This window comes from Dermacentor albipictus, chromosome 6, assembly GCF_038994185.2.
Source record: "Dermacentor albipictus isolate Rhodes 1998 colony chromosome 6, USDA_Dalb.pri_finalv2, whole genome shotgun sequence".
NCBI lineage: Eukaryota > Metazoa > Arthropoda > Arachnida > Ixodida > Ixodidae > Dermacentor > Dermacentor albipictus.
Window position 1 is genome coordinate 93,213,593 of NC_091826.1, and position 12,661 is coordinate 93,226,253.

Here is a 12,661-nt window from a genome sequence, read left to right on the forward strand (position 1 = left end):
ATCGCCACCGGCGTGCCGCAGGGATCGGTGCTGAGCCTGTTTCTGTTCAATGCTGCCCTGGCAGGTCTGCCAGCCGCACTACCGGCAGACACCCGGTGCCACACACAGCGCTCCGTCTACGCTGATGATGCGGCACTCTGGATCCGGGGAGCAAGGCGGTGCTTTCCAACCAACCGGGAATCACTGCAGGGGGCCCTGGACACGGTGACAACATTCCTTGGGAGCGTCGGCTTACCCGTCTCTCTTGCAATGACGGAGGCCCTGCTGATGCACCTGAAGGCTGCCTCCCGCCTCAGCGTCCACCAGTTGAGAATCGGCACCGATCCCCTTTTATGGAAGCAGACAGTGACGTACCTTGCACTCACCATAGACATACCGGCTGACGTGGATCTCGGTTACTAAGGTCCTCAGCGCCAAGGTGCGCCGCGTACATTCAGCCGAGGGCCGACTACTGCAACGAGGCCGAGTATGCTCGACCAAGTGGGCCTTGCGCCTGAACAAGGCTGCGGCAACGGCGTCCTTGTTGTGTGCCCTCCCACTGGTTTCCCTGACGCATGCCAGGAAAGGAAAACTAGAGATCCTGCACAGGAAGGCCAGCAGAAATATCCTAGGGCTTCCAAGGCACTCCACGATCGCCGCAACACTGACTGAGGCCGGCGAATGGCCACTGTCACTGCTCGTGTTGCAACGGGGACTGGGGCATATTGACAGGCTACATCACGAACCAGAAGGCCAAGCCTTTTTAGACCGGCTTCAGAGCCTGCCGGCTTCCCGTATGGGCAGCCTGTGCCGCCTCTATAAGGAGAGAGTTCCCCACCTACCTGTGGCAGTGATTCTTCCGCCATCACGGACCTCCGGACATGCACCTTTCCCTCAAGGGGATAGCTAAGCCCTGCAGCAGGCGGCAGCCTGCAAACTCCAAGGGGAGCTGGAAGGACACCTGCTGGTGTTCACGGATAGTTCAGTCGTCTCCAGCGAGTCCGAAACAGGGGCGTGCACAGTTCCAGCTCTCGCCTGTCACAGGCAGTGTAGGCTCCAATTTACAGCAACTTCTACTGCAGCTGAGCTCGCCGGGCCGCACCTGGCTGCCGACCTTCTTGCTCAGCATCCTCCCCAGCAGCCGGTGGCGGTGGTGTGCGACTCTAAGCCAGCACTCCAGGCCCTCGTCAACCCGCGGTAGGCAGGCCTCACAGGGTTGCTGCTGCTTGCCAAGTTAACGGCTCTAAACACCACCGGAATCCCAGTATCGTTCCACTCGCTGCCCTCACATGTCGGGGTAGCCAGTAACGAGCAGGCGGATACCTACGCCAAAGCGACCCATCATGATGTAGTCCAGGCTACCATAGCGGTAGTGGCTTCGGTCTACACGAGATATGAACTACGGTGCCTCCTCACCTCCATTCACCCTTACCCCCGAATCGCTAGTGGCAGAGCCCCAAGCCTCTTCCAGAGAACGGCCTGTCTGGAAAAGGCCATTCGACACTCCTGCGCTTGCGGACTGGCTGTACCTGGACTGCAGCCCGGCTGTTCGCCAAGGGCCGTGCCATGTCACCTGCCTGCGAAAGGTGCAGGGATCTCAAGACTCTCGAGCACCTTCTCTGTCGCTGCCCATCCTTGGCGCAGGAGCACTCGATAGTCATCAGCACTTACAAGCGCGACGGCCTTCCAGCGGCCCCAGAGACTGACGTGCTGTTTTCGGTGGGTCCCCAGCTCCCTACACTGCGAAGCCTGCTGGAGTTTATCAATTCCACTGGAATAGACAACTTGTAAGCGCCCGCTACAGTTGCAGCGGTGGCGTAGAGGTAGAACACCCCCCTCGCGTGCAAGAGGTCCGTGGTTCGAATCCCAGTGCCGGCAATTTTCCACCGGATTACAAAAAAAATCCGCGTGTTGATAAAATTGCATAAACAGGCCTGCAGTGTGGCCTGATCCCAGTGACCAGAACCGGTAACGCACTCCCGCACCAGAGCAGGATTGGCCACCCTGGTGCAGTACTTGGCCACAACCTCCTATATGAACAACACAATCAAACCCCGGCCCTCAGTCCCCAGCAGCTGCGAAGCAACTGACCACGGCGGTGGTCAGACCTGCGACGCTGCAGAGGGTGCTAAGAATCACTGGCTCCGGACAGGTCGCCATTGGAATATGAACCTGGCAACGTTTAACGCTAGAACGTTATCTAGTGAGGCGAGTCTAGCAGTGCTATTGGAGGAATTAGAGGGCAGTAAATGGGATATAATAGGGCTCAGCGAAGTTAGGAGGCCAAAAGAAGCATATACAGTGCTAAAAAGCGGGCACGTCCTGTGCTACCGGGGCTTAGCAGAGAGAAGGGAACTAGGCGTCGGACTCCTGATTAATAAGAATATAGCTGGTAACATACAGGAATTCTATAGCATTAACGAGAGGGTGGCAGGTCTTGTTGTGAAACTTAATAAGAGATACAAAATGAAGATTGTACAGGTCTACGCCCCTGCATCCAGTCATGATGACCAGGAAGTCGAAAGCTTCTATGAAGACGTGGAATCGGCGATGGGTAGAGTGAAAACTAAATACACTATACTAATGGGTGACTTTAATGCCAAGGTAGGCAAAAAGCAGGCTGGAGACAAGGCAGTGGGGGAATATGGCATAGGCACTAGGAATATCAGGGGGGAGTTATTGGTAGAGTTTGCGGAAAAGAATAATATGAGGATAATGAATACCTTCTTCCGCAAACGGGATAGCCGAAAGTGGACGTGGAGGGGCCCGAACGGCGAGACTAGAAATGAAATAGACTTCATACTCTGCGCTAACCCTGGCATCATAAAAGATGTGGACGTGCTCGGCAAGGTGCGCTGCAGTGACCACAGGATGGTAAGAACTCGAATTAGCCTAGACCTGAGAAGGGAACGGAAGAAACTGGTACATAAGAAGCCGATCAATGAGTTAGCGGTAAGAGGGAAAATAGAGCAATTCCAGATCAAGCTACAGAACAGGTATTCGGCTTTAACTCAGGAAGAGGACCTTAGTGTTGAAGCAATGAACGACAATCTTGTGGACATCATTAAGGAGTGTGCAATGGAAGTCGGTGGTAACTCCGTTAGGCAGGATACCAGTAAACTATCGCAGGAGACGAAAGATCTGATCAAGAAACGCCAATGTATGAAAGCCTCTAACCCTACAGCTAGAATAGAACTGGCAGAACTTTCGAAGTTAATCAACAAGCGTAAGACAGCTGACATAAGGAAGTATAATATGGATAGAATTGAACATGCTCTCAGGAACGGAGGAAGCCTAAAAACAGTGAAGAAGAAACTAGGAATTGGCAAGAATCAGATGTATGCGTTAAGAGACAAAGCCGGCAATATCATTACTAATATGGATGAGATAGTTCAAGTGGCTGAGGAGTTCTATAGAGATTTATACAGTACCAGTGGCACCCATGACGATAATGGAAGAGAAAATAGTCTACAGGAATTCGAAATCCCGAAGGTAACGCCGGAAGAAGTAAAGAAAGCCTTAGGAGATATGCAAAGGGGGAAGGCAGCTGGGGAGGATCAGGTAACAGCAGATTTGTTGAAGGATGGTGGACAGATTGTTCTAGAGAAACTGGCCACCCTGTATACGCAATGCCTCGTGACCTCAAGCGTACCGGAATCTTGGAAGAGCGCTAGCATAATCCTAATCCATAAGAAAGGGGACGCCAAAGACTTGAAAAATTATAGACAGATCAGCTTACTGTCCGTTGCCTACAAAGTATTTACTAAGGTAAGTGCAAATAGAATCAGGAACACCTTAGACTTCTGTCAACCAAAGGACCAGGCAGGATTCCGTAAAGGCTACTCAACAATAGACTATATTCACACTATCAATCAAGTGATAGAGAAATGTGCAGAATATAACCAACCCTTATATATAGCTTTCATTGATTACGAGAAAGCGTTTGATTCAGTCGAAACCTCAGCAGTCATGGAGGCATTACGGAATCAGGGTGTAGACGAGCCATATGTAAAAGTACTGGAAGATATCTATAGTGGCTCCACAGCCACTATAGTCCTCCATAAAGAAAGCAACAAAATCCCAATAAAGAAAGGCGTCAGGCAGGGAGATACGATCTCTCCAATGCTATTTACAGCGTGTTTACAGGAGGTATTCAGAGACCTGGATTGGGAAGAAATGGGGAGAAAAGTTAATGGAGAATACCTTAGTAACTTGCGATTCGCTGATGATATTGCCTTGCTTAGTAACTCAGGGGACCAACTGCAATGCATGCTCACTGACCTGGAGAGGCAAAGCAGAAGAGTGGGTCTAAAAATTAATCTGCAGAAAACTAAAGTAATGTTTAACAGTCTCGGAAGAGAACAGCAGTTTACAATAGGCAGCGAGGCACTGGAAGTCGTAAAGGAATACATCTACTTAGGGCAGGTAGTGACTGTGGATCCGGATCATGAGACAGAAATAATCAGAAGAATAAGAATGGGCTGGGGTGCGTTTGGCAGGCATTCTCAGATCATGAACAGCAGGTTGCCATTATCCCTCAAGAGAAAAGTGTATAATAGCTGTGTCTTACCAGTACTCACCTACGGGGCAGAAACCTGGAGGCTTACGAAAAGGGTTCTACTCAAATTGAGGACGACGCAACGAGCTATGGAAAGAAGAATGATAGGTGTAACGTTAAGGGATAAGAAAAGAGCAGATTGGGTGAGGGAACAAACGCGAGTTAATGACATCTTAGTTGAAATCAAGAAAAAGAAATGGGCATGGGCAGGACATGTAATGAGGAGGGAAGATAACCGATGGTCATTAAGGGTTACGGACTGGATCCCAAGGGAAGGGAAGCGTAGCAGGGGACGGCAGAAAGTTAGGTGGGCGGATGAGATTAAGAAGTTTGCAGGGACGACATGGCCACAATTAGTACATGACCGGGGTTGTTGGAGAAATATGGGAGAGGCCTTTGCCCTGCAGTGGGCGTAACCAGGCTGATGATGATGATGATGAAGCGCCCGCTACAACGCTGGCAACTTAACTGAGGACTGCCACCTGCTGAGCCTAATGGAGTCTGTTAGGCCACATCCTCCCTTTTCATCTCATCTTTCACGTCCCTCTCTCTCTCCCCCGAGGAAGCTTCGATATGCTCCCTCACGAGTTGCAGAATCAAGCGTCTTTCCTTCCTTTAGATCAATATCATCATCATTTCCGCAACGCGTCGACCGATGGGCATAGCCGTGTAGCTGGCATGTGGCGTTGGCACTGCAGACTGCTGCTGCTTGCTGACTCGGGCAGTACGTATCGTTGTGGTACATTACTCGCAGTGCAAAACTTGCAGGACCACTCAGCCCCATTCAAGTGGACATTAACGATTTCACATTCAGAACTTATAAGTGCTTAGGTGCGACTCGGGGTGTCTACCAACCGGAGAAACCGGGGAATTCTCAGGGATTTTCAATAGTCTGGAAATACTCAGAGAAAATTGAGGGAACTTGTGGTTTTATAAGGGAAAAATAGCTGTCAATTTATTGAATGGGAACTAAAGTTGCTCTAATGATGGCTTGAGTAAAAGCGGAGAGAAATCGTAACGAATTGTCTTTGACGCCGAGTCGTCGGCGGGAGGAGTTGCCAGTGTACAATCGACGACCGATTTTCCGGACGCACGATTTTTGGGACATGCCCGATAATGAAGATGGTTTCGTGGGACCACCACCTACGCCATAAAGTCAATACATAAGAACGTCAATAATCAAAGTCAACACTGCCAACAGGCCTTAGAGCTTTTTCCGACGTACCTGTGGTGATTTGACTCCTTAAGGGCAATAAAAGACGCGCATTCATTTTTTCAGACTGCCAGATTTTTCGGACGTTTTCGCGGCCCCTAGGGAGTCTGAAAAATTGGACGTTGACTGTACCAGTGACCAAGAGGATGCTTCAAATGGTCTGCGGGGCGAGCGCGCGGAGTCACGAGAACGTGAACAGACCGGACTGTCGCATTGGGGAATGATTGAGATCGCAACTGCGCCGCCTCTTTTTTGAAGAAACTTGATCTGAAAAAGCATAGCGTTGGCTGACTCCGAGATTCAGGCGACCCTCATCCAAACTAAAATAAACTCTTCAACGGAGTGAAATGCAACACTGATGCCTTGTGCGCGGGCTGAGTGTATTTCAGAAGAGTTGAGGTTGACTTTCCAGCTGCAGAGAGTCTCACTTGTAACAAGGTTCGGGCCTAACAACAATGAGCTTGCTATCAGTTCATACAAACAGCTCTTTTCCGAAAATATTTGCTCCTGTATACACCTCTTTTTATTCGTATTTGAATATGTTCGACTCGATTTTCATTGGGCCTTACCATTTATTTTCGAAGATATTTTATTTGCTCTGCATTTCACTAACCCCTCCCTTCAGTTTTCTATATTGAATAAAATGAACACTACTGTTCACTATTCAAACTGGATTAAATCGTTTTCTTAATGCATACTAGAAAGCGACAGCATTGGTAGACATGGTGTAAGCCCGTCTTGACATAAAACAAAGTTCTGTGTCGCTCAAGAAAAATTGCAATGGCACTCAGGGAAAACCTGGAAAAGTCAGGGAACTTGAAAATGTCAACTTGGTAGATAGACACTCTGTAAGAATATAAACTTGATAGTTTTATTTTCGGAACATTTTTCATCTTGAAAGATTTTGTAAACAAAATGAGAGCCTAAAGCAGACATCTGCTTCTAGCAGTCACTAGATATTTACTTTTCCTTTAAATTCCACAAGCCTCGTGAAATTTCGTGCATTGGTTGCCGAGAAAAACAATTTGTCATTTCGCCTGCATTTAGATAGGAGCCTCCTACCTAACACATGCTCTTAACACCTCCGCCGTAAAACATTGAGCACAATCCCGTAAAAATGTAAGTTACGTGGGTTCATCTTTAAGAGCAAGTTAAGTGTTTGTTCAGCAGGAAGGAGCGCGATGACGCTCACTTGAAGCTTTCTCAAAACCCAAGAGTATGGACAACGTTTTTCTTCCCACTAAAAGGTGCAATATATACCACTACATGTCATAAAACAACAGCGCAACTGGCGTGGACAACATGAAAACACAGGATTTTAAATTTATTTGACTTGTTGATCTTGTGTTGACCCCTGCGTAGCATGTAATCTTCCCTGAAGTGATAAGGATGGCCAAATCACAAGTAACGTACAAAAACGCTGACTACTCACTGTATAGGGAAAACTATGTACAAGTGTATGTTAGGCCATTTTTTCTCCAAATTAGCTGGTACATTTAACGTCGCGTTTCATACTTAACCAAAAATAATATTCGTTTCCAAATTCGCTTTTTGTATATTCGCGCATATGGCTTTGATAATGCTGTTAAAATGAAGTGATTACATGTAAATTAGAGTGATTTACGGTTTTAAGAAAACGTTTAGATTATATTGCACATAGAGATTCGTTTAAAGGTCACCATCTTGTCGAACAAGAGGCGCACCTCTGAAACTCATGGTTTCAGTATTAGACTATAAATGCCAGGCAGGCAGATCGTAAATCAATGAGAAAGAGGTGTTTCGCAAGGTGAAATAGGGCTAAATAAAAAAATTTACATTTACTAACGATGTTGATATTCTTTCCAACCCTGCAACTGAATTACCTGCAGAATGCACGCAAGTTTGTTTTATATGTAATCTGTAATATAAAGATTATAAGGTTATCGTCTTTGAAAAATTGTCGATACGGCTGTTTTTGCAGAACAATAAAACCCAACTGCAGGAACTGAAACATTCTTTTAAAGCATAGTGTAGATACGTACTTACCATTCATTGTTTTTCTTGAAATATTTTTTTTTACTTGCGAATAGCACGGATAAGTCATGTATATTAGGTTTTCAGTAAATTTATCCGTCCGTAAATTTATCAGTGGTGACCTCTGGGATGACACCGCGTCGTCTGCAATAATCGTAATCACGGCCACCATGTGTGAATCCAGCGAACGTTCTCTTGACAACCGACGACGTTCTGCTTCTGCGCGCGAACGTTAAAGCAATAACGAGTTATGGTTATCGAGAACAAAAATATCGAAAAACCAACCCCTTAAACAGTAATAGCCAGCTCGAAGAAATAGCTGAAAATTTGAATGTTAATGTACAAAAGAAGCACTACAAATTTCCTAACAGAGTGATTGCGATCAAAGGCGAAGAATGAAAGGCTGTCTTTTATTTGTGCCGTGATATTGATAGTGGAATTGATATTGATATTGATATTGATATTGAAAGTGAAATATGCTTTACCACGTGCTCTCTGGTCGCGTCATTGGGCACTGTGACTGTATACTTGCTTTAGAAGCTATCTGAAATCATGCATTGGCTTTTTGTAGGGTCTTTATTTTCTGTAAATTTTGCACGCACTACTTCTAGCGGACCCCGATTCGCATTCCGTGTGGTAAACGTCCTGTTTTATTAACCATGTGCCTGTAAGTCTGTGTTTTAAGGGCGTACATAAGCCACGTTGCCTTTTCTTTACATCCTTAATGTGTAATTTGCACTGTGCTAAATCTTACTGTTTTCGCTGAACAATTTACGAAACGGGTATTTGATTAGGTGATAGTAACATTCTTTGAGGAACATTTCGTGATCTACAGCAATTGGGAGAGCAACAATTATTAACTGCCACATCAGCTATCTATTTATTTTCATTTTTATACCTAAAGATATTGGCGATTACTTTGTTAGCAGCACCCAGATCGTTATCGTCAAAAGAAGCTGAGGTTGAAGATACTAAACTTGGGGCTGTTCTATTCCTAAAATACTTGCATTACTTTCTCACATTTCAAAGGCCGCCATCTTGAGCACCTATTATGCGCTTCAAAAGTGTGCCACCGGTGACCTCCACGGCATGTTCATCTACACCATTGCCCTAGCAGCCACCATTCTTGTTGCGGCGTTTACCTGGTACTCCCGAAGAAAATGTCGGGGTCTATGCCCAAAGCTGCAGCCGCCCGGACCGAGAGGAATTCCCCTTTTGGGAAACTTGGAGTTCAACAAACGGGGCTTCTATCACACCAAAGCAATGGACTGGGTAAGACAATACGGACCCTTGTTCAGGCAAGTACACACGATTTCTCTTTTGCCTTGTCATAAGCACACGGTATTTATAAATAAGGTCCTCCTAGACAAGGGCTTCAATTAATGGTATCGGTTCTCCATTGTGTGTTCTCTCAAGAATCACCTGTCCTGTTCGTTAAAGTTTCTTGCGATTGTGTATTTAGTGAAGCACAGTATATCCTTGTCAGCCGACTAGGAAGCCTTGCTACAAACGGCAACTCGCAGGGTCAACAGGAGCAAGTCTGGCGGGCCCTTTACTGACCTAAATACGAAACGATCCTATATTTCTCAACTCATAAGACAACAGGACTCTGTACACGCGCGTAATCAAAGCATTTACGCTACATTTTTAATGCAATATATCGCTGAAATTTATTAAAGGCATAAAGTTGTTTGCAGCCAGAAGTGCAGGGTTCAGGAAAATGCATGTCCTCTAGGATTGCAACTCATTTATAGTACCAGCGTACTGGCTGGGCTAAATGCGCTCCATGAGAAATGAGGAAGTAGGAATGCGTTGAGCGGCACAACCAGTTTGACACACCGACGAACAACAAGAGGACATGTGTCCGGTCTAGCACTGCTCTCGACGGCAGTAGACGCGCCAGTTGGTGGCGTGCAGGGGCAGTTTCGCACGAGCTCTCGTATTCAGTAAACATCAACTATGCAACTATGCATTTGTCCATGTATTCCTGAGTGTTGCCAAACATCATGTTCTTGAGATTGTGCACGATACTGCAGAGTAGGGTACAAGAAAACCAATTCATTGGATTAATTTCTGCTAATAGAACAGCACTAAACTATGAACACAGACATGATGATGATTTGGGTGATTTATACCATAAAATATTTTACGAAGAGGAAGCTTGATGCAGAAATGTATGTGCAACGATTCGCATCGGGAAATGTTAGTGGTAATTGCGCTGGCTAGTACAGAGGTCACAGCTCCACGAGACAGTCTACCACCTCCTCTTAGCCACGCAGGGGCGTCTGCACAAGCAGGCGTTTGGTGTGTTGCGACACCACGGACCCGAGCACACGAGGGTCGGACCCTCCCGCGTGTAGCCGTGCGCGGCTTAGCCGTGTCCGGGGAAAGGGGGATCCTGGGGGTTGAGCCAATGCCGGGTGCTCGGACCTTTAAGGCCCCTCGGCGGAGGCAACACGCCTCTTTGGCCTCTGCTTCACGTAGACGGCACCCCCGGACTGACCCACCCGGGGGAAATCGGTAGTCGCCTTTTCCTGTCTCTCTCTCCTCAAACCTTCGTCTTTATCTTTACATCTTTACATCACTTACATCTTTATCACTTTACATCTTTCCTGTCTTCTTCTCTCTTCTATTTACTTCCTTCTCCTTGGCGGCAAGGGTTAACCCTGTGTGGCTATCCAATCTTGGGTACACCATATTTGGTTATAGTGGCGGCGTACGGCTGGCGTCGTGCAGACTTGCATGCAAGCTCTGCAGCGTCCCCTCGTCGGGCTCCGTGGTGGGCGGTCGGCGCTGTTGCCGAATTTTTATACATTTTCATGGAAACTTCTTTCCCCAAACTTCCTGATCGCCCTCAGAAACGAGGGCGCACCGAAGAGGTCTTTCAGTTTTTCGGACGACAAGTCCACAATTTTCCACGTTTTCATGTCATCCACTCAGAAAAACCAGCTAAACAAGTACGAACAATCTCCCCTTTCCTTGTCTCTAAGTCTCTTACCGAAGTTTTTGGCCCAGGTTATAAGGTGTCGAGGATGGCTAGCGGTGACCTCCTCTTGGAGCTCCGCGACCGGAAGCAATTTGAGAAGCTGCCACAGCTAATATCATTTGGGGAGACCCAAGTAGTAGTAACCCTGCACCGCACGATGAATACCTCCCGCGGCGTTGTCTCGGACGATGATTTGCTGGAGATCACTGAGGCTGAGCTCTTGGAGGGCTTCAGCGAACAGAATGTCATAAATGTCAAAAGAATTAAGATGAGGCGAGATGGAAAAGAACTTGCGACCAAACACCTAATACTCACCTTCAATTCAAGTGTCCTGCCCGAGTCAATCGAGGCAGGGTACATCAAACTCCGTGTAAGACCGTACGTGCCGAATCCCCTCCGATGTTTCAAGTGCCAACGTTTTGGCCACAGTTCGCAGAGCTGCCGAGGCCGCCAAACTTGTGCGAAATGCGGTGCGCATGAACATTCCTCCGAAGCCTGTGAGAATTCTTTCCACTGCGTAAATTGTGATGGCGAGCATGCCGCATACTCGCGGTCATGCCCGTCTTGGAAGAAAGAAAAAGAAATAGTAACAATCAAAGTAAGAGAAAACATATCATTCAAAGAGGCACGCAGGCGGGTTGCATACCTTCCTAAGGCCAGCTTTGCCGAAGTGGCGCGTCAGGGGGCAGCGTCACAACGGCCTCCGGCGACTATCCGACCCACACGCAGTGAGTCGACAGTTACGCCATCTGCCCCCACGGTGGTTGCAGCTAGCGCTGCTCCGCCAACCGAGGAAAAGGGGCCATCGACCCCGAAGGTGGGCGCAGCCGAGGCTGCCTCAACCTCCCAAGTCCCTTCCAGTGCTGGCAATGGCCGGCGCAGCCAAATCCCCCAGGGAACCCCATCGACCTCCGGGCTGGTGGGCGCAGGGGTCTTGCCCTCCAAGGCGGGGCCTTCCCTGGTAACTTCTCGCTCACAAGAGCACGTGTCCGGCGCCTCACAAGAGGCAATGGACACTGCACCTATCCTCAAGGTGCCCCAGGCGCCTAAGGAGCGGCGAGGTTCCCTCGAACGCTTCAAAAAGAGCAAAACTCCGGTTACAGGGCCTCGAAAGGGCTCTGCAATCTAAGACACTCCTTCCGTTTCCGTAAACACAGCACCAATTAAATTTAAAATATGGATACACAAATCATTCAATGGAATGTCAGAGGTCTACTTAGGAATCTTGATGATGTTCAAGAACTTATCCATAAACACAATCCAAAAGTGCTGTGTTTACAGGAGACACACTTAAAATCTACACACACAAACTTTCTCCGAAAGCACGTTACGTTTCGCAAAGACCGCGAGGATGCTGTCGCAGCATCTGGCGGTGTAGCTATTATTGCTGACAAAAGTGTAGCGTGTCAGCATCTAAAGCTCCAAACGGCCCTTGAGGCCGTGGCCGTTCGAGCCATACTTTTAAATAAACTCATTACAATCTGTTCTCTGTATATACCACCACATCATCACCTTCACAGACGCGACTTAGAGTCATTAATAGATGAGCTCCCGGACCCCTATTTTATTCTTGGTGATTTTAATGCACACAGTACTTTGTGGGGCGATTCACGCTGTGATGCGCGAGGTCGCGTCATTGAACAGGTGCTTTTTTCCTCTGGAACATGTCTCTTGAACACGAAGGAGCCCACATATTTTAACCTGTCCAACAAGTCATACTCTGCCATAGATCTTAGCATTTTATCGCCGACGCTTTTACCCTATTTTAAATGGAATGTCCTTAACAACCCGTATGGGAGTGACCACTTCCCAATAATCCTAACCACGCCGAAACAAGATCAACTTCCCCCGCTGGTCCCTCGGTGGAAGATTGACTCAGCCGATTGGGAACGGTACCGAACTCTTACTTACA

The 12,661-nt window shown here is 47.6% G+C and overlaps 1 protein-coding gene across 1 annotated transcript in view; it reads left to right on the forward strand.

Moving 5' to 3' along the window:
* Positions 1-12,661, forward strand: part of LOC135907520 (cytochrome P450 2J4-like) — a 103,891-nt gene that overhangs the window by 29,153 nt on the left and 62,077 nt on the right. The window contains exon 3 of the mRNA XM_065439215.1: positions 8,793-9,061. Coding sequence (XP_065295287.1) covers positions 8,793-9,061 — 269 coding nt within the window. The remainder of the gene's footprint in view (positions 1-8,792; positions 9,062-12,661) is intronic.